At 27.7% G+C, this 26,630-nt stretch overlaps 2 protein-coding genes across 3 annotated transcripts; one reads left to right on the top strand and one right to left on the bottom strand.

Moving 5' to 3' along the window:
* Positions 1 to 1,074: 1,074 nt before the first annotated feature.
* LOC107165640 (signal transducer and activator of transcription 5B-like) lies at positions 1,075 to 9,267 on the bottom strand. The gene is made up of 12 exons (XM_089221009.1): positions 8,649 to 9,267; positions 8,270 to 8,558; positions 8,041 to 8,205; positions 7,849 to 7,963; positions 6,360 to 6,505; positions 6,169 to 6,289; positions 4,279 to 4,514; positions 4,072 to 4,221; positions 3,862 to 3,986; positions 3,638 to 3,796; positions 2,792 to 2,990; positions 1,075 to 1,426 (listed from the first exon to the last, which is right to left on the bottom strand). The coding sequence occupies exons 1-12, from the start codon at positions 8,812 to 8,814 to the stop codon at positions 1,339 to 1,341; spliced, it is 1,959 nt and encodes a 652-aa protein (XP_089077135.1). The 5' UTR covers positions 8,815 to 9,267; the 3' UTR covers positions 1,075 to 1,338.
* Positions 9,268 to 16,585: 7,318 nt separating this feature from the next.
* Positions 16,586 to 26,458, top strand: Brr2 (U5 small nuclear ribonucleoprotein l(3)72Ab). 2 transcript variants are annotated; one of them, XM_015513976.2, is made up of 33 exons: positions 16,586 to 16,815; positions 16,892 to 17,055; positions 17,118 to 17,289; positions 17,372 to 17,567; positions 17,638 to 17,789; positions 17,852 to 18,116; positions 18,176 to 18,514; positions 18,580 to 18,773; positions 18,837 to 18,992; positions 19,064 to 19,234; positions 19,304 to 19,474; positions 19,547 to 19,727; positions 19,785 to 19,900; positions 19,971 to 20,213; positions 20,287 to 20,455; positions 20,517 to 20,734; positions 20,816 to 21,049; positions 21,123 to 21,532; positions 21,600 to 21,821; positions 21,924 to 22,041; positions 22,109 to 22,435; positions 23,227 to 23,346; positions 23,426 to 23,638; positions 23,787 to 24,023; positions 24,093 to 24,295; positions 24,371 to 24,521; positions 24,597 to 24,821; positions 24,934 to 25,021; positions 25,088 to 25,371; positions 25,457 to 25,633; positions 25,701 to 25,943; positions 26,016 to 26,139; positions 26,198 to 26,458. In XM_015513976.2, the coding sequence occupies exons 1-33, from the start codon at positions 16,771 to 16,773 to the stop codon at positions 26,311 to 26,313; spliced, it is 6,444 nt and encodes a 2,147-aa protein (XP_015369462.1). In that variant the 5' UTR covers positions 16,586 to 16,770; the 3' UTR covers positions 26,314 to 26,458. The 2 variants fall into 2 exon arrangements, with proteins under 2 accessions (XP_015369462.1, XP_015369461.1); XM_015513975.2 differs by having other exon boundaries at positions 17,635 to 17,789.
* The last annotated feature ends 172 nt before the right edge of the window (positions 26,459 to 26,630 follow it).

Raw genomic sequence — 26,630 nt, 5'->3', positions numbered from 1 at the left:
TCTATATTCCTTTTCACATTGTATTATTTAAAAATATCTATACCTATTATTTAATCAACCAACACAACATTATATTATGTAAAATTAAACAATATTGTAAACTTGTAATAGCATATAATATGCTGAAACATCTTAATTTATTAAATAAAAAAAAAAGCCTTTTAATTATTTAGCAGATAATTTTTTTTAAAGATTTTTGATGTATTAAAATCAATATTCTAATGAGTAGTTTTTGAGTTATTTAACTTTCCATAACTACTTTTATGTTATTATACTAGAGTATTTAATAATAATAATATATCAATAAATTTCTTTTTTTATAATTGTGTTATCAAAAAAATAAAAACCACTGATTATAGTGTACCTACTTTAAAATTTTAAAGAACTTTTCAGTTTTCTTTACTATCGTGATTTACTTTTGAGCACAGATATAGATGTCTTAATCTGTGCTTTCGAGTATACAACATTTGATCATTATCATTATATGTGGTGACTGGTAAAGGACCTTAATGGACTTAGTTAAGATAATTTTATAACAACTGATTTAAAGGGATTCAATACAGGAAACCGGACTTTTCTTAATAAAAAACAAGATTTAGAAAAAAATTATAAGGTATTAAGGTTATAATTAAATTAAAAACATTTTGATTACAAATTTGGTTTGTTACACATATGAAGACTGAATATAAGAATATAAACTGTTGTTACAAAAATATTGTTCATAAAAGCAGTTATTTTCATCTGCATAATGATCTAATCTGCTTTAACCTGTCCAACATAGGGATTTATGATGTTTTATTGATTTTTTCTTCTTCAAAATATCTTATACATTTTGATTTTAAAATTGCGTATTCATAAATAACAACTTGGGTAATAAATAAATATAATATAAATACATTTAACTATATTGATGAAATAATATTTAAAAATTGTAAATATACAAAGTACTAGTTACAATAATAGTAAGTAATAACAGCGAAACCAAGCCATCTAAACTTGATCTTAAAAGTTATTATAATTTTTCTTTTAAATATTTACAACTATAATTAATCTATAATAAAATAATAATGTATAATAAGCTCATGGAGATAAATAATAGAAATACAGCTCAAAGTAGGTATTCCAGCTACACAAGTTCTAAGATTAAATTAAATTTACATAACTGTTGAGTATGATATGTATGTCAACATTTAAAATATTGTGTATAGAAAAAATAACAAAAAAATATGATGAAGTTGTAATATTGCAGATACAGTTTAAGTATTATTATGATATTGAATAACAATAGTCACAAAAAACTATACTATAAGAAAGCATATTACCCCTATTAAAAAATAACTAAAAAAATGATCCATCTGCCTGTGACATGTCATCTATGCTTGAAGAAAATTCCATTTCTGAGGGATAATTCCCAAATGCAGTCATACTAAACAAATAAAACATTATTTTTATAAACCATTTGAACAAATAAAAGATATAAATTACTTTAATAATGCTAAAATTAGTACAATGTATGTGATATACAGGTAAACATGTCTATTTTGACTAATGGTGGTACTACATAGGCGCAACTAGACCTCTATTTCTGGGTGGGTTACATTTTAATGATACCAGTGACCCATGGGGGCTTTGCCCCCACACCAACCTTATTGTCTATTGATTATCAACACTAACATATTTATATTTATAAGCTCAGAAGTCCTAATTTCTTTCAAAGAAGAATTTTTTCACTTACAGACTAGCTACCTAAATTAATTTGAATAAAAAGGATATAAATATATAATTGATGAAATAAACTGTTCTACCTATTAAAAGTTTATTACAAAGCCTAGTTAAATTAACATTATTTTTCTGTCCTTTTCTGCAAATTTCTTAACGGTATTATCCAAGTTTACTTTGTTAGGTATATCTCTTTTTATATTCAAAATAGATAAAAATGTAAAGCAATCTTGTGCTATCGAGAATCTTAGCCAATTTTTTATTTGTCTCATTGAAGAAAATGACCTTTCACAAGTGGCTGAACTTATAGGAATAGATAAAGCTACTTGTAACAATTTATAAAGGTTTGGATATGTTTGTTTTTCGATTACTTCTTTGACATCATTCAAATTGAAATCTTTTTTTTTTACTCCTCAAAAGATTAAGTGCCAACAGTCCAAAACTATAAAAATATAAAATAATTATGATCATAGCACAGAGCTCTAAAATTCATAACAACAAAAAAAAAACTTAAAACGTTAAATAGAAAAAGTTATAGTACTAGTCAAATAGAGCTGATATATCGTGTATAATATATAAAATACATAACGTAATGTAATTTTTAAACTATTTTTGGTATTGTTTGTGATTTAACAGTAATTGATTCTAAAACTTTATTATACTAAATAAGAAAGATGTCTATTTAATTTAAATAAAATTATACTATAAACCTAATTTAATATAATATATGAATATAGATCATTAATGTTTTAGCCAGAAATAGTTTAATTGTAGCTTGCTCAAATTTACATTTAAAATATTTAATATAAATTATTATTAATATGACTATAGTATGCAAAACATATCTTTTTTAATTTTATTTTTTAATGAATTAAAATTGTAATTAAAGCGGGTATTCAGTAAGTAATTATTATTTAATTAAAATTAAAAATTAAAATAATATAGCATTATTTATTGTTTAAAATTAATCACTGCAAATTTGTACCACTTATATATATATATATACAAACAAACCTACTTAGAAGATGCAAGCTAAAATTTAACAAACCCCAATTTGGAGTATATTACTTACTTATTTTCTGGTTCACTATACACTGACATTTCGTTAGTGCTAAAATTTCCCAAACTGTTTTCGTGAAATATATGGTTCTGGGGTGTGTTAGGATAGCTATTTATTCCTTGTCCATTTGTACCTGGTCTATTCCATCCAGGAACATGTGTAACTAATAATGGTTTTACATAACCATTGTTTGTAACAGGTATGCTAATATCTGTGAAGAGAAAAAATAGTGAATTTTTAATAATTTTAAATTTTATCTTAAACTTTTAACACTTAAGGTAACCAGAAGCTGCATAATTAGTTATTTATTTTATTATAATACAAATGATAAAACAGCAATTAATTGCACATGAAATCCGGTTTTGAATTATTTTAATGTATTTTTATAAGAAATTTAAACAGTTAATAGAAATTATCTTCTACAGTAACTTAGAAAAAATTCCAATGAGCTATAATAGATTATATTTATAATTTACAGAGTTAAAAACTTATTTATAATGAAGGGATAATTTTATCAGACTTTTAAGTATAAATTTATTAGCTAACAGGAACAAAATAATTAATTGTATAGCAATCACTAAAAATCTAGTCAATGTTGGTTGATTTATGAGTATTTACTCCCACATATGATTATTTATAACTCAAACAACAGTAGAATACTATCACAGCCATAAAAACAATTATATATCTATAACTCTTAAAAAAATAAAAGCTTCCAAACCTTTAATGATGACTAAAGCTGAGTTTTATAAAATTGAGAATATAAGAGAAGTTAAACATAAGAAAATTACTTTAGTCATTAATGACTCATTATTAATATGAGCAAAAATTCAAACTAAAAATAAATAATATGAATACTTGGTGATTGTGTATAATATTTTCCAAATGCTAGGTCTTTATCTATATTCGGATATAACTTGGTGAGGTATGGTAAGTCTAGTAGTCTATCTGCCAAGTTTCGAATAGATAAATCTTTAGCTGAGAAAGGGTGTAGACTAAAAACTTCATATTCATTAGCTGAAAAAAAATGATTAAAATTCAACACTTTATTAATCATAAATTAAATCTAATATATAACATACATGCAGTCCAGGCAACAGTTAGACCACCTAATTCTGAATCTGAAAATCTTAATAAAAATGTACCAGTTGCATATCTTGTTAACATGTTTTCTGCATCAGACTTTCTTATGAAACCCATAATAGCTCTACAATTTTTTTTTAAATTTTTTAAAAATTTATGATGTTAGGTAGTATTTATAATTACGATATTTTATAGTATTTAGATATTACCCATCCATCCAAGGACCTTTTAGATGTTCTTTAGTTAATTTCATCACTGAATAAAACCATTCCCAAAATGTGAAACTTCTTTGTGGCAACGGTTCTTTACAGAATTGTGACCATGATATAATCATATTATTGAAATCTACATTTTGAGTTCTAAAAAAAAATGTTTTATTATTTTGTATTGCATTAAAATTAATATATTTAACAAACCTTAAGGCCTTTTCTGCCAAAAACATTAAGCTTTCTTCCGAAAGACCACGACCTGTAACTGCAGAAAATTTCATGTTTAAAGCTTCTGCCACACTTTTCCAAGGCACTTTGTCAGGAACATTAAATGGGACTCGTCCAAGTTTAGCAAAAGAATTGTCCCAAATTACAGTAGCCCAAGCATGAGGATCTTGATTTCCGTGCACAATAACTACCACTGGTAATGACAAATTCCATACCTAAGACAATTTTAAGAAAATAATGAATACATTATATTACAAGTTATATTATAAAACCTGGTTAAAATCAAATATAAAACCCGGAGAGTCACTCTGCAATATAGAATATAGTAGGATTTTAATGAACCTTTTCTTTGAATAGGTCACATTAATGGGCGCCTTAAGAAGACGTCGCATCTGCATGTGTTGTCTTCCTCTTACACACATCAAACTGCCTAGCAAATTTTAGTTCACTAATTTCAAAAGTGTACTCTTAGTTTTGATATTAGAGTGAATTGACCCATCATAGGTAAGAATATTATCCGAGTTCTTTCGTTAATTTTTTACGATATCTTAATTTTTAAATGAGTTATAAATAATAAGCATACAAAGCATAAACATTTGAAAATGCAAATACTTAACTCATTAAAAAGTAAAAAAGTCATTTCACACAGTACAACATTGAAACTAGTGAACAAAAATTTGGTATGTAGTATGTGTGTAAGATAGAGACATCACATGCGAGTGGCGACATTATCTTAAATATGAACTTAATGTAAATCATTGCTTAAAATAATGATTTTTAATTTAGATAGAATGTCAGCCAGTATTCTAAAAATATTATGTAATATTTTTCTATTACTAATAAAGTAGGTTAACATTACTAGATATCTATACCTAATAAAATAATAATAGATAATGAATAAACGAAATTATTATTAAACTTTATTCATGGTCATTTATTAAAATAGGGAAATTTATGCTAATTAACAACAACCAATAAAATCTCAAGACGTCAGTCACAAGTTTATTAAAGTTGGCCATCCCTGGCTTAAATGGTTCAAAATGCTAGTTGAAATATTTTGAAAATATTAATAATTAACACGATGGCTAACATTTTCAAGTCTCTATGGTCAATATTTTTATAATTTAAACTCAAATTCTTAGAGTCCTGTTTGTTATAACCCGGTCATTCAGGATTGTTATTTACCTGTTATTCATGAAAAAAAACTCAAAATAATAATAACATATAACAAATAATAAATAAGTGATAATAATAAAAAATAAAAAACCAAATTTTTTTTTTTGTGAATTCTCATCAAAATTTATAATTTATTAAATATGATTTGGAATTTCCGCGATTTCTAAAACTGAAATTTTATGTGATTAACACCTATTTTTCATTTTCTAGTAGTAAAATATGTTATCTTTATTAATTATTGTTTTTTAAATTGAAGAGATTGAATATATTTAAATAAAAAAAAATAAGAAAGTAGTAAAATGTATATAAAAATGTCATTCATAATCTCTTTACTATCGGTCGACCACTGGCATGAATGAAATTACTATTTCTTTCAATAAAAAAAAAATGTACTAACCTAACGATAGTAGTATTTACTATACAAGTATTTTTCTAATTTCTTATTTATCATGAATAGACAAAGTGTAGAATAAGTAAATATATACCTATTGAAAACATGATGAATTATAATGATTATAATTACCTAATTAAATTTAAATATTTTAAAACTTAAATTGAGTGGTCATAATATGTATTATTAAAATACTAAAACATTTTAATAAAAATCATACAATCTTTATTAAAATATTAATTTTATGATCAATTTATTATATACTAACGTAACCCAAACCTTAACAATTAATGAAATCTCACCTCAAATTGAAGTTCATTACCAATAAAAAATGTTGAAGAAAATAAAATTGAAAATTTTTCATCCATAACAGATTCTGTTCCTTTTTTTTCTGTGCGTTTAATTTTTTTAAGTTGCATACTTCTACAGTAAATTAATACAAAATTATAATTTTAATTGACTCTTAAAATAATTATATTAAGTTTATATTTACCGGAAGTTGGCAGAAAAATGTCTGAGCACTTGGTGGTACTCCATTTTTCCTGTGCAATTTATTAATTCGCCACAAGATTCACCATATGGTCTGTTTCTTCCAATTATTTGATTAACTTGAGATTCATTAACTATAGATACTTTAACCTAGAACACAGTTATTGTTATTTTTATTTTTATACCTCGTTTTATACTTAAAACACATTTGTATAATTTAAATATACCAAAGACTCAATGCTTTTTGTTGGAATATAAACAAACAAATTAATTTTAGTATTTGTAAAAAGTTGTTTTATATAATGTTTAGTAAATATCATCACAAATGGTGGAACTGAATAATAACAACTGTTTAACTAATGGAATATATGTTACGAATTTAAATCAGAAAATGAGCAAAAGAAGGTGATATTAAAGTAGGTACCATATAGTATTCACTAGAGCACAATCATACTCAAAATTACTAAGATTATTGGAGATACCCCGGAGAGTGAAAATATTACAGCTGAAAGTGAATTAAAATTAAGAAAAATCAGTGCACTTTTGATGAGCCAGTAATCAGTAAGAATTCAAAATGTTTCAATTAATTTTTATATATTATGTAGTGGTAATAATGTTTCCCAAATAAGTATGTTTATTAGGGTAATATTGTATATTAATAGTGAAAAAGTATGAAACAACTTATTAATACCTATATAATTTACAATGTCAATAAAAAAAAAAAAATTAAAAGTAAATTTTGGTGTAGGTACATTCAGTAGATTTTGGCAAGACAAGAAATTCTCAAATGGCTGTTACTAGTATTTAAATTTACCATGTACTTATATAACACAAAAAATATATTTATATATCTAGATATAATGTGATGAAAAGTCTATATGATGAGTTATTCATACAGTTAATACGGAATTAAACTAAAGCAGTGTTGGTCTGGCCATGGCCGCGAAAGCATCTGGGGCCCTTGACTGTATTTGTATTGAGAGGCCCTGATAGTACTAAAAATATAATATTTCACTACTTATAAGCATTGTTTTTATCATTTTATGAAATAACATTTTTGGGGGCCCTTTAAGTACCAGGCCACAATGAATTAAAACTAAATAATGATATATGGATAGAAAACAATTCTCGTATTGGCTTTCCAGTTTGAGTACATACGTTCAGTAGAAAAGGAATAGAAGGCTACAATTCTACTTAAGCAACTTCTATCCTGGCACTTAATTCCATCCTTTTTTTTGTTAAAATTTTTTTTTCTTAGATGATATACGATCTATACCCAAAGGCATATTAAGTATATTTGCTACAATAATTTAAAAACATGAATAGTGAGGGGGAAGAGCCCATTCAGTGATCGCCTCTCTTTTTGCTTAAACATATATAAATATATGACAGCTAAACTATGATTTTAAAGGGTAGATTATATCCTCCCCTCCCACTCCAATGGGCACATAAGTACTTACATTATATTTCATTATAATAAAGTTATTTCATACCACAGGAGATGTTTTATGGATATTGAGTTTTCCACCAATTAATAGACGCACTTCTGCAGAAAATCTTGTATTAGTTTTCAATACTTGAGGCGGTTGAGCAATAATAACAAAGGTACTGAAAAATAAATAGGTAATTGAACATAATAACCATAAACCAATTGAAATTTAAAAAAAAATTTAAATTTTTTTTACCTTGTCACCAAGGATGAAAGATACTGAGTAGTCATATTGAGCAGTGTGTTAATAATTTCACATGATTGTGGTAATTCAAAAAAACGACTCAAATTCACTCTGAATCGATCAGCTTCTTTAATTTGTGAACGAGCTATCCATATTAAATCACACAATTTCTCACACCTAACAAAAAATATAAATTCACACTATTTAATTTGATAAAATAGGTATATTAAAGAGTATCTACCAAGTTTGTATGACATCTATATTCTTCATGCATTTATATCCATTACCAGCTAATTGTTGTTGACGTTTCCACTGAATTAAAGATTCAATAATATAAGCTTGTACAGGACTGATCAAGTTTGTTAATTCATTAAGTTTGTTAACGTAAACAGAAATAGAATTATTAAGAGTTAATGATTTAGCCTTTAGCTGTTCTTGGTGCAATTCTTTTTCTCGAATAAATTTACATTCAATTTCGGGTAGTACTGAAGTGTTGCTCATTCTTTGACTTTTTGCGTATTGTACTTGTTCTTGAGTATAAAAATATTTAATGTTTAATATAGAATATTATAATGGACATTAAAACGAATTAATTTACCATAATAATTGTCAAAACTTACGGGAGTACTTAGCACATTCTGAGTACAAAGCATTAAACGATTCGATGTCTAATTGAATTGTCATGCGAATCTCATTCGTGTGCTCGGCGTGGTTACTGATCCAATCCATCCGTTGCATGATTCCATTGTTTTCGTTTTCTTGGGATAATTTTCCGTTGTCCTCCATTAGTGATTAAAGGTGTAGGTATTTTATAATAAAAACACAAACAATGGGATGAAAATATGAATTCCGAAACTTTATTTACAAGAATTTTACGAGCCAAATATTATTTTCCACAAAATTCTACAACAATACAGCATTAAAAATATTTATCAATCAAATCATGTATAACATATTATTATAACTAAATATAGACGACGCCACGACGGGTTGTGCACGGGTTATTAATAATAACATAATAACAATTATTTGATGGCAGACGGCAGTGCATGTAAGAACACGGCACGATACCGATACAGCGCCACAGCGGTTTAACTGTAGGAACTATCAAATCGCAAATATCGATAAACGTTAATTGTAATTTGTAACATGAAAAACAATAAACGTTACCAACAGTTTATGTAAAGTTTAATAGTTTTACTGTACAAATATTACGTTGTTGAGTTGTTGACATGAAAACAACCGAAAATTCGTATTCGATAATCATACCAATCGTACTCTCATCGTTTCCCAATTTAACATTATTTAACAAATGGATTCACATTCAGATGCATAATTTCCCATTCCACATTGTCACATTGGTATAAAAACTGAACAATACATTCAGTTATTATATCCAAGAATGTATTTAAATTAAATAAAAAATTAAATTTGCATATAAATAAAATAATTATTATTATTAACTAATATTACATATTAATTAAAATACTGATCAATGAATAATAATATTGTCATGTTGAAGATCTATCAAAGAGTTAAGAGGACACTAGGAGTATCATGTTTTGATGGGCGTTAGTAAAAACTGTATCGTACTATTCGTACTATCACGCGAAAAAGAAACACTTGGGCCATATACTGCTTAAAAAACAAAATGTATTTATGTTCCAAAATACCATGTCTATTTGTCCATGTAGATGCTCAAATACTAGAGAGCCTTAATTTCTAGGCTTTCTACTTATTAAGTATTACTCTTATAAGGGGTGATATATTATCATTATGAGAAATGAATTATTATTTTTTTTTGCAATCCAGTTTCTATTAGTTCATAAATGGGTATTTTTATAGTTCTAAAAATACGCTAGCCCGTATTCTGATAAGACTGAAAAAAGATAGGTAGGTACCTGCATTTTGTATCATAGAAATAGATGTTAATGACTGAGTTATGAACATAGGACCAAGTATAAACTATAACTTATAAGCATATTATATAGCATAATAAAGTGATAACTGTAAAATAGGTAATAAATAATAATCAATAGCGTTTACAGGAAGTTTATAGTGAGTCGACCCAAAGTGAAATTTCTGAAGTTTCAAATGTTTCAATTGAATAATATTTTGTGCCTAAACGAATGTAGCCATAAACTTATAGATAATATGTGGTATGTTATAATTTCATAATTATTAATTGTAATCCCTAGGCCACAGGTGTGCGCAAACCTTTTTGGCAGTGTGGGCCAAACCAAGTTATGATTTAGATATAGGTGCTTAAATAGATACTTTAGTAAATTTTTCAATTTTCCAATGTATTTAATTAATTATTATCATAGAAAATTGTGATTTTTAATTTTATCATGTAAGTTTCACGATAAAAATGTATCGGATTACGATATGTATATAACAAGTACAGTATACGGCTCACAGGGTGGGCCGTGGCCCACCCCGTGCGCATGCCTATGCCCTAGGCCACGGCACCTTAAAATAGTATACACACTCACGGACTAAGACATTATTAGTTTATTATAGCTTAGCCCGTGTGTAGATCAATGAAAATAATTTTTATATAAATATCAGTGGTAAATGGTATCATACAAGTACGTGGGGAAGGCACAAATAAAAATGTTTAAATATGGAATATCTTTTACAGTTATACTTGTAATAAATATAAATATTAGCTATAATTATGTTATACCCATAGACATAATATTATATCTATAGTTATATATTAATATATTATTACCTAATCGCCTTAATCTTTAAATTAAAACTATAGTCTATAGGTAGATACTTACTAATTAGGGCAATTAGGCACCAAATCAATGTATACTCAATGGTGCTATTACTTATTAGCATGGCATGTTTAACCTATCGGCTAGTCTCGGATAACAGGTAATAAATTATGACAACGTATTTTGTATTTAATCAGTCATCATAATTTTAGGCAACTTTCTGGTCAAGTTTTAATTTTATTATTTTGATATCGCCTATACAGTAATAGTTTTTATAACAGTTATTTTTATATTTTATTGATTTTAGTAACTTGAAAAAAAAATTACCGTAGATTAGGCATGTCAAACACGTGTCCCGTGGATACCCATATTAATGAACAAAAACATAAAATTATAATTATAATAAAATAAACTTATATTGATAAGAAATTATCATTCTGTCAAAAAACTTGAAAATTTAAAATGTCAATATTCTTCATAAGTTGTAAGTGGAAATTTAAAAAGAAATTTGAGCTTAAATCCAAAAATGTTTTATGGCCGGTGTCTAAAGTTCGAATTTTGACAAAATTCGTAAAATCACGATATTATATCAAAGAACATATTAACACGATAGTATATCAAAAGTAGGTATTGACTTTTTTCAAAATATTTTTTCACATAGTTTCAAGTTGTTAAAAATCCAACGTTTTATTAAAAAATTATATTTTTTATCCTTATCATTTTTTTAAGTTTTTACTTTTTTGAATGACAACATAGAGTTTTAGTAGGTCATTCTTTATAGTTGGCTTCTTGTCATTGACGTACCAGAAAACAGAACACAAGAATAAATTTATAAATAATTTATTACTAGAGTTTAAATAATGAAAAGTAACAGTTAAATAATAAATATTTTATATTTTTATTTAAAATTTTTTAATAAGTTTTAAGTTTGTACATAACCATGATAGTAAATCAAATAACAGTATAATATACTTTACATTTATAATATTAATTAGTGTATTATAACATTTATAACAGTGACACTTTATATTAATTAGTTTGTAATAATTAATAAAATAACTGAAAATCTGGATAAGTCGAGACGCCAAGACGGTACTACAGTAGTGTCGGTAGTTACTAGTTACAATAGAGGCAGATTCACAGACATATAGAATAAACTAGATTGCTAACTGTGATAAGACTTGAAAGTTGAAGTTACCATCCGCCATTTAAAAAGAGTTCAACACAGACTTCTATAATAACTAGATTTTCTCGGTTGGCAAATAGTATGCAATATTATATATGTATTTATGGTAAATATTAATTGATGTCGTATTGTATTTTATTATTTCTAGACTTGTTGTTTGTAACAAAAAAAAATTATTTTATATAGATCATTATGTCATTATTGTTATATATCACCTTTAAAAATTTTTATTGTGTTTCATATTTCACTGTTCTTTGGTATGGAAACTTTACTTTCTAAATATATATATATATGGGTGATATATAGATAATTTTAAAATGTGTGCACAAGCACAATAGGTGATCCCAATCATAACGAGATAAAATTGATCTAGTATAAAATACAATAAAGATTGCTATGAATGACTTCATTAAAGCTATAAATTACAGCTACATATACACACATGTACCTACACCCAATTTTATTATTATGAAATAAAAGAGAACAATAATTGCTATAATTGTATATTATGTCAGTTTTACAGCAGTGGTGCGTTGCACAGTATTTAACATTGTATTAACCAATTTTACATTTATTATTATTATTTACCATGAGTTCTAGTAATGTGTGTTTTCAATGTAATTCCGGAAACTCAACAGCTTATAATTTGAATAAGCATATGCGAAAAAAACATGCCAATATTGTATTAAAGGTATTAATGAAAGATATAAATGGTGAAATATTAAATATCCACTCTTCAAATGACCATACTTACTCTATGACAAAAAAATAAAGTTTTTATTATCTGGATTATACTCATTATTATTACCCACACGTGTGTTAGTTGAATTAATTTACCTATTTTATTATAACTACTATTTATTATATTGCTGTGTAATGTATTATACATTATATTTATTACTTTACCTATTTAACAAATGTTACCAGCAACATGCAACAGATTAGTGAATATGTAAATCTTATATTATTTTGATTTTAGATTCTGAGCGGAGCGATGAATGTATTGATTTTACCATGATGTGTGTTTTTCTTTTTGTGTCTGTCATCACGTTTTGGGGCAGTACCTCGTTCGATCAGAAAGTGAATCTAGTTGGTACTTTGGGCCTTTGCACAAAAGTAAAAAAATTCTTAATACTTTTCTAAATAATCGAGAAAACGGGAAATTTTACGCACACTCATTTTCGACAAAATCGATTTCGACTTCATAGGCATTTGAAATTTTCGATCATTATTAGTTTTTTTTTTTATATCGATAAAAATGTATTTGTTAGGCAGAAAAGCTTGAAAATTTAATACATGACTCTTAACATATTGTTACAATAGCAGTTGAAAAATAAAAGAAATTCATAGTCACAATTTTTTTTTATAAGCATTCAAAGTTTGAATTTTGACAAAATACGTAAAAATCACAAAAATTCACAAAATATTTTAAGCTAGAAATTCATAAAAAATTTACTTTTTAAATCTAATAATTGAAAATTTAATACAAGATTACTTAAAAGTTTTTTAATCATTATCACAAATAAAAAATAAAAATAAAAACCGGAAATTCAAATTAAATTTTTATGAGCATTTGAAATTTAAATTTTTACAACATTGGATTTTCACTTTTAGCGATTTCCTTATCCAAAATAACTAACTCTAAAACAAATGACCGCAGATACTTGAAATTGACTGAATGTTTATATAGGCATTTTCTATATTTGATAAAATTTTCAAAATATTTAAATTTGTTTTGAGCTGTTTACTGAAATTTTAATTTTTCAACTTTTTTCTATAAATATCGATAAAAATTTATTTGTTCGGTAGAAAAGCTTGAAAATTTAATACAAGGCTTCTAACATATTGTAACAATAGCAGTTTAAAATTATTAAAAATACATAGGCACGATTTTTTTTTATAAGCATTTAAAGTTCAAATTTTGACTAAATACGTAAAAATTACGGCAATGTTCAAATTATCTAAGATAGAAATTCATAAAAGTTTTTCTTCTTAATTCTAAGATTTGAAAATTTAATACAAGACTTCTAACATATTTTTACAATAGCAATTGAAAAATAAAAGAAATACATAGTCACAATTTTTTTTTATAAGCATTCAAATTTTGAATTTTGACAACATATTATGTAAAGGTTACGAAAATTCGTAAATTATTTTATGCTAGAAATTCATAAAAAATTTTCCTTTTATATCTAAGATCTTAAAATTTAATACAAGGCTCCTAACATATTTTTACAATATAGCAGGTGAAAAATAATAGAAATATATATTAGCACAATTTTTTTTTATAAACATTCAAAGTTTGAATTTTGACAACATGTGTAAAAATCACGAAAATTCGCAAATTATTTTAAACTAGAAATTCATAAAAAATTTTCTTTTTAAATCTAAGATTTGAAAATTTTCAATAATCTATAATATATTCTAGACAGATAAACCGTCTTTACTCAGAATCGTTTTTCGTATACAAATATACAATGATATAATATCATTGGATTCAAATTTAATTCCATCCATTACAGTAACCCACTTGTAACCTACTGTACAGCAGAGTGACATCCACGACTTACCCGCCTTTTTTAGTTTTATTCTGACAAATTATACAAATGTTATCAGCAACATGCTAAATTTTTTAATTTATATTATCTGTGAACCAACAATTATGGATTTTAACTAGTTAGAAAGTTAATGTATTTTACTCCAGTTAATTTGAAAAATATTATGTTAACAAACAACACTCATATACATAATTCTCGAAGTTATTTGTATCTATTATATTTAAAATAATTTTTTAAGTCTTAAGTAATAAGTATGCAATATTAAAAATGTATTCACAATTTACAACTTTTTTTGATGCATATTAAATGAGTGATTGTTGGAAAGTAAGTTTGTGTTTTGATTGATTTAATTCAAATGTGTTAAATTTAAATGAGTTCAATGTTTTTAGTGTTATGACTGTTTATAGACGAAGGATAATATAGTAATTTGACGGTAATCCATTCAATAGAATTTAAGAACCCGGTAGCTAAGTGGCGCACACTTAATACTAATAACGTCGAAGAAATTATGTGGCGTCATGCCAAAGCTTCTATGGCACAGTACTCTGGGAAAAACATTTTTATGCAGGGTATTTGGCCAAATATATGTTCCTAAAGGGATGTCGTTCTTTGGGCATAAACTCTTTGGTTGAATTTTTCAAACTTGCAGCACAAGTGTATGATCCAAATGGATTAATTTTCGACACAGAAACGTCAGAAAAAACACCAAACAATTCTGATTCTGGTTCAAACGATGAGGAAGATGATTTTTTTAATTAATAATTTTTAAATAAAATTGTAACTTCTTTTTTCCCTGTATTACATTTTCTCATAAATTGTCCGTTGAGTTTGAAAACAGGAGCGATTATACTTGTGTTACTTTAAATAACGAGGTTCAGGTTATAGGTACTTGTTAGATTATCCGTCTGCCCGTAGGGTAGGTATGCTTTCCTCCCCCCCCGTGACCACGAAGGTGACGCCCCTCCCCCTACCATAGGTTGGCTATTTAAGCCCCCTAAGGGTTGGGGGACGATCAGAGGACCGCGAGTTTTACGACCAAAGCCGGCAGGCGAAGGGAGTCACTATAATATACTAATGTTACTTTAACTGGCAAGGTTACAACTTACAGTACCTACTTACTAAGTTCAAACAGTTCCTAAATCAGTATTAAAAACACGGATTTTTTAAATAAAATTGTAAATTTGTAACTACCTGTTTACCTGCATTACATTTTTTCATAAATTAGGAAACTTTTAATACCTGTAACCCTAAAACTAAGCTAGATTGCACAATTCTGAATTCTCTAAAAACCTTTTCATCAAAAACTGTACATAGTAAAAAAATAAATATATTAAACAAACCGATTTTCAGCTAATTTTAGAAAGGATTTATTATGAATCTTGAAAATTGTGTTTTTCAATTTTTACTTGCAAAAATTTCAAAAGTAAGTATATTAGGTAAGTTTTGATTTTAGCAATTTATTAAACATTAAAAACTACATATTTAAAAAAAAAAAATTAAAAATATTCAAATGTAAATATTTTTTTTAAAAACAATACGCGTAACGAAAAATATGAAGTTTTTGAAGTTTTTTATCAATAATTTTTACAATATTCAATTAAATAATTTGTTTAATTATTAAATTAAAATAGTACGTAAGGTTTTAATTATTTATAAGATTATGTTGATGCCTGGTTGACAATGTCACACCAGTGTTTACTGTTTAGTGACTACATTTTAGGAAGACAAAAAATTAAATTAATGTGTGACCTACCCTTCAGTTATCCTTAATTTTTTAAAAGTTGAAAAATACACTAACTTTCTAGCTAACAAACATACGACAGACGACAGACAGACAAACGTTATACCTATCAAAGTAACAACTATTTTTATAATTAAAATTAAAATTATAATATTTATATACCGTAAAATAAATATTGTGTGACAAGGACAACGTTAAATTTCAAATCGCTGTTCTTTCGTACAGTGTGACAAAAGAAAGAAAAGGTTAGATGATTAAAAATGTATAGTTGGCATCATTGAATGATTGATAAGCGGCATAAACAAATCACGCGGATTTCGTTTCTGATCGGCTCTCATACTCGTTTTGTATGTTGTATCTCTAATACTCACTTTCCTACTTTGATATTGATATTATACGTTCAAGTTGCGTTTGAACGTTAAGAAACGTTTTTATTTTTTTACAGTATTTATTATTATCTTATAATGATTTTAGTGCTTGACAATTAAAAATAAACCAAAATATTTGACGATTAAAAATTAATAATTAATCATGGCCGACGCAGCTGCCCGTCAGCTTCAATATGAGTACAAAGCGGTAAGTAAAAAGTGTCACTAAACGGTAAAACAAATTATTATTTCAGTGGTTATTCAATTTTTACAATTAATTCTAGAATTCTAATCTTGTATTACAAGCTGATGTGCGACTCATTGATCGACGTAACCGCGATGAGGCCACAGGTGAAGTATGTTCATTGGTTGGAAAATTGGAAGGTACAAAGATGGGTGATCGTTTTCAAAGAACTAAACCTGTGAAAGCAGAAGAAAGAAAAGCTAAGTTAGTATAACTTTATCATATACTCATATTTTTACTATTAAATTTCATTTTGTGTTACTCAGGAGACAAAAGCGTGACGAAGCACAATATGACTTTGCTCGAATGAAAGGAACTACTCTGTTATCAGATGGTGTTGATGAGATGGTTGGAATTATGTACAGACCTAAAACACAGGAGACTAGACAAACATATGAAGTGTTACTAAGTTTTATTCAGGAGGCTCTTGGTGATCAGGTTAGATTCTAACAATATTAGAATATCTTAAACTTCATAAATTAATTAACTTTTAGATGATAAATAAATTGTACAATTTTAGCCCAGAGATATTTTGTGTGGTGCTGCTGACGAAGTTTTAGCTGTACTAAAAAATGATCGTCTCAAGGATAAGGAGAAAAAATCTGATACCGAAAGTTTACTGGGTTCTTTAGCTGATGAACGATTTGCACTTTTAGTAAATTTAGGGAAAAAAATTACTGATTTTGGAACTGATGAAAAAGGCGCAGCCAATACAGGTAAACTTTATTTCATATTTATTTTGATACTTGAAGAGTTTATTTTTGAAAAGTAATTTGTCTATAGAAGATAACATTGATGAAACATACGGTATCAACGTCCAATTTGAAGAAAGTGAGGAAGAAGATGATGAAGACGTGTATGGTGAAATTCGTGAAGGCGATGATCATGAAGATGAAGGTGAAGAATCAAAATTAGATGCTACTATTCATGCAGAAAATGTAAGTTATTTTGTTATTATTAATTACATTTAATTTGAAGACTTCATTGTTACTATTTTTAGCTGGACAAACGCTCTGGGAAAAAGCCTGTTGAACAAGCTAAAAAAGAAAAAAATCTGCATGCACTAGATATTGATGCTTATTGGCTTCAACGAAGTTTGTCTAAGTATTATAGTGATGCTATGGCATCTCAAGCTAAAGCAGCTGAAGTATTATCTGTATTGAAAAATGCTGGCGATGATCGAGATTGTGAAAATCAACTAGTTCTCTTACTTGGCTATGATTGCTTTGATTTCATTAAAATATTGAAAAAAAATCGACTCATGAGTATGATAATTTCTATATTTTGTTTAATATTACATAATTTAATGTATAATTATTTTTAGTTTTGTATTGCACACTATTGGCATCATCACAGAGTGAGTCTGAACGTGCAGCTTTGCGTAAAAAAATGGAATCTGATCCATTTTTATCAAAGATTTTACGTCAAATGGATACCAAAGAGGTAGATGATATCAAAGAAAGCAGCGCAAGTGCTGCTAATAAGAAGAGACGTGCTGCTGATGAAGACGATGATGACATGAGTACTGGTGATCTTAAACAACAAGTAGCTGGTACCAGAAAAGTTTTAGATTTGGATGATTTAATATTTGCTCAAGGATCTCATTTTATGTCTAATAAAAGATGTCAGCTTCCAGATGGATCATTCAGAAAACAACGGAAAGGTATTTGATAAATGATAGATAAATATTTATCATACAATTAATAATAAATATTTCTATATCAAAAGGTTATGAAGAAGTTCATGTGCCCGCATTAAAACCTAAGCCTTATAATCAGGATGAGTCTTTAGTACCCATTGACAAGTTACCAAAGTATGTACAACCTGCTTTTGAAGATTTCAAAACTCTTAATAGAATACAGTCAAGGCTCCAAAAAAGTGCTTTAGAATCTGATGAAAATTTGTTGCTTTGTGCACCTACAGTAATTATAAATTTAAAATAATTTACTATTAAATATAATTTGTATTTTATAATTTATTTCTAGGGTGCTGGTAAAACAAATGTTGCCCTATTGTGTATGCTGAGAGAAATTGGAAAACATATTAATAGCGATGGTACTATAAATGCTGATGAATTCAAAATCATTTATATAGCTCCTATGAGATCATTAGTACAAGAAATGGTTGGAAGTTTTGGAAAGGTATAAATCACTAGGAAAGTGTAGTACTCATCTATATTTTGAAATAATTTAATATCTATATTAATTTACAGAGGTTAAGTAGTTATAATCTAACAGTATCTGAATTAACTGGTGATCATCAACTAACGCGTGAGCAGATACAAGCTACACAAATTATTGTTTGTACTCCAGAAAAATGGGATATTATAACTAGGAAAGGTGGTGAAAAAACTTTTGTATCATTAGTGAGACTAATTATTATTGTAAGCATAAACCCATTATATTGCATACTTTTATATTATTGTATTTTAGAGCTAATATTTTTGTTTTAGGATGAAATACATTTATTACATGATGAACGTGGACCTGTCCTTGAAGCTCTAGTTGCCAGAACAATTCGTAATATAGAAACTATACAAGAAGATGTTCGTTTAGTTGGACTTAGTGCTACATTACCTAACTATCAAGATGTTGCAACATTACTCAGAGTTAATCCTGATAGTGTAAGTAAATATAATTAACAAAGTAATTGAGAATATTTATTTGCAATGCTCATGAATATATATAACTTTCAGGGGCTGTTTTATTTTGATAATTCATTTAGACCAGTTCCTTTAGAACAACAGTACATAGGTATTACAGAAAAAAAAGCTGTCAAACGTTTCCAAGTTATGAACGAAATCGTTTATGAGAAAATTATGGAGCATGCTGGGCGTAATCAGATTTTAGTATTTGTTCATTCTAGAAAAGAAACAGGTAATTTTCTTATTATCATAAAATGGCCAAATTTTAGTAGTTTATAATTATATACAGGTAAAACTGCAAGAGCTATTAGGGATATGTGTTTGGAAAAGGATACTCTTGGACAATTCTTACGTGAAGGATCTGCATCTATGGAAGTTCTGCGCACTGAAGCTGAACAAGTCAAAGTAAACACAAATATATTTTTGCTTAATTTTTTCTAATAATTAATATAAAATATTTTTATTTTTGTTTAAGAATCAAGAACTTAGAGATTTACTTCCTTATGGCTTCGCTATTCATCATGCTGGTATGACCCGCGTGGACAGAACTTTAGTTGAAGATTTATTTGCTGATCGGCATATTCAAGTACTAATATCTACTGCAACTTTGGCTTGGGGAGTGAATTTACCTGCTCATACTGTTATAATTAAAGGAACTCAAGTTTATAGTCCAGAAAAGGGTCGTTGGGTAGAACTTGGTGCATTAGATGTTTTACAAGTATTATATTTTAATTTTTAGTGTGCAATACTTTTGAAGTTACATTTTTTTTGATATAAACTTTTCTTTTTAGATGTTGGGTCGAGCTGGACGTCCTCAATATGATACAAAAGGTGAAGGCATACTTATTACAAATCACAGTGAACTTCAATATTACTTGTCTTTATTGAATCAACAGCTTCCAATTGAATCACAAATGGTTTCAAAACTACCAGATATGTTAAATGCAGAAATTGTACTTGGTTAGTATTTTAAATAGTTATTTTTTAATTAAAATGGAAACTAACAGTTTTTATTTGTTAGGTACTATACAAAGTGTTAAAGAAGCTGTAACATGGTTGGGTTATAGTTATTTGTATATCCGTATGCTACGTTCTCCTGCTTTGTACACTATTACTCCAGAGAAGTTGGAAGTAGATCCATTATTAGAGACGCATAGAGCAGATATTATTCACACTGCTGCAATACAATTAGAAAGAAGTAATCTCATTAAATATGACAGAAAGTCTGGTTATTTCCAGGTATTATTACAATTTTTAATCTTTATACTGTGATGTGGAATATTATAAATGTGTGTGTTATACAATTATTAATTATTACAGGTAACTGAACTTGGGCGTATTGCTAGTCATTACTATTGTACTCATGACACTATGGCTACATATAACCAATTGTTAAAACCAACATTGAGTGAAATTGAATTATTTAGAGTATTCTCGTTATCGGGAGAATTTCGTCATATTGGAGTGAGAGATGAAGAAAAATTAGAATTACAAAAATTAATGGAACGAGTACCGATTCCTATTAAAGAAGGTATTGAAGAACCTAGTGCCAAGGTAAGAATATTTATTTCTAGTTAATTTTTGTGTATTATAATTCATAATAATTTGTATATTAATTTAAAATTAGATAAATATACTGCTTCAAGCATATATATCTCAGTTGAAACTTGAAGGTTTTGCATTGATGTCTGATATGGTATTTGTGACTCAATCTGCTGCTCGTTTAATGCGTGCTATTTTTGAAATTGTTTTGCATCGCGGTTGGGCGCAGCTAGCTGATAAAGCCCTTAGTCTCTGTAAGATGATTGATCGACGTATGTGGCAAAGCATGTCACCATTAAGACAATTTAGAAAAATGCCCGAAGAAATTGTTAGAAAAATTGAAAAAAAGAATTTCCCCTGGGAAAGATTATATGATCTTGGTCCTAGTGAGATTGGTGAATTAATTCGCGTTCCCAAACTTGGAAAAACAATTCATAGATATGTTCATCAATTTCCAAAATTAGAATTGTCCACACATATCCAACCAGTAACTAGGTAATAACAAACCTTTAAATTTATCTTAAAATAGTGAAACTAATCAATATTTGTTTCATTGTTTTAGATCAACATTAAGAGTAGAATTGACAATTACTCCTGACTTTCAGTGGGATGAAAAATTACATGGAAATTCTGAAGCATTTTGGGTGTTGGTTGAAGACGTGGATTCCGAAGTGATTCTTCATCATGAATTCTTTTTATTAAAAGCAAAATATGCTACCGATGAACATATGCTTAAATTTTTTGTCCCTGTTTTTGAACCTTTACCGCCTCAGTACTTCTTACGGTAAACAGTTTTTTTTTTAATTTTTAGCATTTACATTTAATATTTTATCTGCTAATTTTATGTATATAACTTAGCCTAGTATCATACATGTTTTTCTTACAGAATTGTTTCTGATCGTTGGATTGGTTCAGAAACTCAATTACCTGTTTCGTTTAGACATTTGCTACTTCCAGAAAAAAATGTTCCGCCTACTGAACTTTTGGACTTGCAGCCACTTCCTGTAAATTTTTGCTCATTTTGACGTATGATATAATAAACTATTGGGTTATCATAAATTTTCATTCTAGGTATCTGCCTTACGTAACAAAGTGTTTGAGGAACTTTACGCTGAGAGATTTCATCAATTCAATCCTATTCAGACACAAGTATTTAATGCAGTATATAATAGTGATGAAAATGTGTTTATTGGTGCTCCAACCGGATCTGGAAAAACTGCTATAGCTGAATTTGCACTGTATCGTCTCCTAAGTCAAAATCCAGATCATCGTTGTGTTTATTTAGTAGCTAAAGAATCACAAGCCGAACTTATTTATTCTAGTTGGCATGTTATTTTTGGAATTGGTCTTGCTAGAAAAGTTGTTCTGTTAACAGGAGAAATCGGTACAGATTTAAAGGTAATTCCTTCAATATTATCATGTATTTAATTAATACTTAGTAGTGCAAGCAATAAGTTTGGTGTTATTTTTATTAAGAATGTTAATGTATTATTATATTTATTATGTACATTGCTTTAATTGTGTGAGGGTTATAATTTTGTTGCCTACAATGTCACTCTTAACTAATAAGTTGATTTGTCTATCCAAGGCAAAGTCATCGAAATTAAAATATTTAACCTTAACTTTATTAAGAAAGTGTATTATACAAGATCAATGATGTTTAGAACAATATTTAAAGATTCAAGCACAACCAGAGGTGACTTATTTATTATTATGCATATTAATTTTATGTGTATTTGTATTGTAATACAGGCCTGTATACAGGAGGAGATTTAGGGGTCTCCCCCCCCTCCCGGAAAATTGATCTTGGATATGTGCTTGTTATAATATAAATAATATAATATAAGTTAATAATTTATAAAAACTATAAAACAAAGAGCATCAGCAGTGTTATGTACAGTTGCTGCCCATCAGCTATCAGTAAATAGGTGCATAATACATATTTTTGTGAACAAGTTTTACTTAATAGCTTCTGACCTGATATTAATATGCCTATAATATAGACAATAATAATAAGACAGTATGACATTGCCACAATTACCATTATTTTTGTATGAATTTCTGGTTTGTTGACATATAGTCACTAAATATGACTATCAATTAGTATAGCTGTGTGATTATAGTGCTAAATTTTATTGTATGGGAATTGTTTTTATCAGTAATCTATATTAAATTATTTCTGTTTTTAGTTGTTAGCTAAAGGACAAATAATTGTGACAACAGCTGAAAAGTGGGATGTATTATCTCGTAGATGGAAACAAAGGAAAAATGTCCAAAACATCAATCTTTTTATTGTTGATGAACTTCAGGTAATTTTCATATCTTTAATCAATATTATTAGTGTATTTACTATGAATACTTAATAGTAATTGGTTTATATATTTGTAGTTAATTGGTGGTGAAGATGGACCAGTATTAGAAATTGTTTGCTCTAGAATGCGGTATATTGCTTCTCAAACTGAAAAACAAATGCGTGTTGTTGCTTTATCTGCTCCATTAGCTGATGCCAGAGATTTAGCACTGTGGTTGGGAGCTCCAGCTACCACCACATTCAATTTTCATCCCAGTGTCAGACCTGTACCATTAGAACTTCATGTGCAAGTAATACTTACTATACAATTTATTGATTTCATAATATAATTAATTAAATTTAAGCTGTTTTTAACTTAATTCTAACGCTTATTATTACTATAATATTTATGGTTCATACTAAAAAGAGAAATATCTCTTGATTATTTAAATTGTTTAGGGCTACAATGTCACTCACAATGCTACCAGATTAGTAGCTATGGGAAAACCAACATACAATGCTATACTAAAGTACAGTTTGGAAAAACCAGTTATAATATTTGTTCCATCAAGAAAACAGGCTCGACTTACAGCTATTGATCTATTAACATATACTGCTGCTGATAACCAATCCAACCGTTTTATCCATGCTGAAGAAGATGATATCAAGCCATTTGTTGAGAAAATTTCTGATAAAGTATTATTAAATAAACAATTTACAAATTTGTTTGATATTTTTTTAAATCTATTAAACTTAATGATTTAGACATTGAAAGAGACTCTTCTTCAAGGAGTGGCATATTTACATGAAGGTGTTAGTTCTCAAGATCAAAGATGGGTTCAACAACTATTTTTCACTGGAGCCATTCAAGTGGTAGTTGTCACAAGAAGTCTTTGTTGGGCTTTAAGTATTACATCTCATTTGGTTATTATTATGGATACACAGTTCTATGATGGAAAAACACATGCGTAAATATTAAATTAAAAAAAAAAATTGGACATTCAGAATTTGATATGTTTCGTTTTTTTTTTTTTTATCTCCAGTTATGAAGATTATCCTATAACTGATGTTATTCAAATGGTAGGAAGAGCTAATCGACCATTAGATGATGATGATTCTAAATGTGTATTGATGTGTCAATCATCAAAAAAAGATTTCTTTAAGAAGTTCTTAAACGAACCATTACCGGTAGAAGTAAGTTTATAGTTTAATAATTTAATGCACATAATGTACATTTATTATCATGTTTTCTTTTTTTAAATGATTCAGAGTCATTTGGATCATCGATTACACGATCATTTTAATGCTGAAATTGTAACAAAAACCATTGAGAATAAACAGGATGCAGTTGATTATATGACTTGGACATTCCTTTATAGGCGACTTACTCAAAATGCCAATTATTATAATTTACAAGGAGTTTCACATAGACATTTATCAGATTATCTGTCAGAACTGGTTGAGACTACATTAAATGACTTAAATCAATCAAAGGTATGCATTTATAATCTAAAATTGGTTTATAATTTTATATTTGTATTAGGCCTATAATTTTTTGAAAGTCAAATTATATTATTATATATTAAAGTTTAAATATTATATTTAGTGTATCAGTATTGAAGATGAGATTGACTGTATTCCATTAAATTTGGGGATGATTGCTGCTTATTATTATATCAACTATACAACTATTGGTAATGTAGAGCAAATTAAATTTATGTTGCTATATCTAAACAACACTTTCTGAATACATTTTTTAGAATTATTTTCATTATCACTCAACAATAAAACCAAAATTCGGGGGCTGTTGGAAATTATTAGTTCGGCGGCTGAGTATGAAAAGATACCTGTTAGACATCGTGAAGATACATTACTTAAAAGTCTTGCCCAGCGTTTGCCAAATAAGTTGCAACCAGCTTCTGGCCAAACATCTATACGGTACAATGATCCTCATGTCAAGGTTAATTTGTTACTTCAAGCTCATTTATCACGTTTACAACTTGGTGCAGAATTACAAGGAGATACTGAAGTCATATTGGCTAGAGTAATTAATATAATAATAATAATATTTATTTTTACTATTCATTGATACAGTTTATATAATATGCACATTCACCTTTTTTTAACAGGCAATACGTTTAATTCAAGCTTGTGTTGATGTACTTAGTTCTAATGGTTGGTTATCTCCAGCTGTTGCTGCAATGGAACTAGCTCAAATGATTACTCAAGCAATGTGGGCTAAAGATTCATATCTTAAACAATTACCTCATTTTACAACAGATATTATTAAGAGATGTACAGACAAGGTAGATATTTTTCTCATGTAATTATATAGCCTGAAACATAAAATACTTATTTGAATTGTACTATTAGGGTATAGAAACAGTTTTTGATATAATGGAACTGGAAGATGAAGACCGTACTAAGTTACTGCAGCTTAGCGATAGTGAAATGGCTGATGTTGCTAGATTCTGTAACCGTTATCCTAATATTGAATTAAGTTACGAGGTAGCAAACAAAAACCGCATATCTGCTGGTTCCAGTGTAAATGTCACTGTAAGTTTAGAAAGAGAAGACGAAGTTGTTGGCCCTGTTATTGCTCCCTTCTTCCCACAAGTAAGTATTTAAAAAGAATTTAAATAAAGTTAATAACCCAATTTGTTAACATTATATAATTAATTATTATAGAAAAGGGAAGAAGGTTGGTGGTTAGTAATAGGAGATCCTAAAAATAACTCCTTGCTATCAATCAAAAGATTAACACTACAACAAAAAGCTAAAGTGAAATTAGATTTTGTAGCACCCAATCCAGGTGAGTCATTAATGTAATATTTCAATGATTTGTTATTAACTTTGTGATTTTGTCTTAGGAAATTACTCTTATACTTTGTATTTCATGAGTGATGCGTACATGGGTTGTGATCAAGAATATAAAATGAATATTGACGTTGGCGATTATGAATCTGCCGAAAGTGAGTCAGATTAAATATTAGGACTTAATTTTAAAACATTAATTTTGTAAGAGAACAACTTTGTACAATAAAAGAAAATGTTCTTATAATATTTTAATTCTTTGTCATGTAAACAATTATTAATTTTTACTATAAAATATATGAATAATCTACATCATATACATTTTTGTTTATTATTATCAGTTTTGTATATTTGAATTTATTTGATAGTAAAAAAAAAAAAAAAAAACTGATGAACAATAGTTTTTTATTCTTCCTATTTTTATTTCATTTTTACATAATTATTAGTAGACCTACTGAACTAGTAAGGTTATAAAATGGTATGTTAATA

This window comes from Diuraphis noxia, unplaced genomic scaffold (assembly GCF_037042655.1).
Source record: "Diuraphis noxia isolate RWA-SAM2 unplaced genomic scaffold, SU_Dnox_SAM2 contig0002, whole genome shotgun sequence".
NCBI lineage: Eukaryota > Metazoa > Arthropoda > Insecta > Hemiptera > Aphididae > Diuraphis > Diuraphis noxia.
Note: the sequence above shows the minus strand (reverse complement) of the source record. Positions and strands in the feature narration are given on the sequence as shown.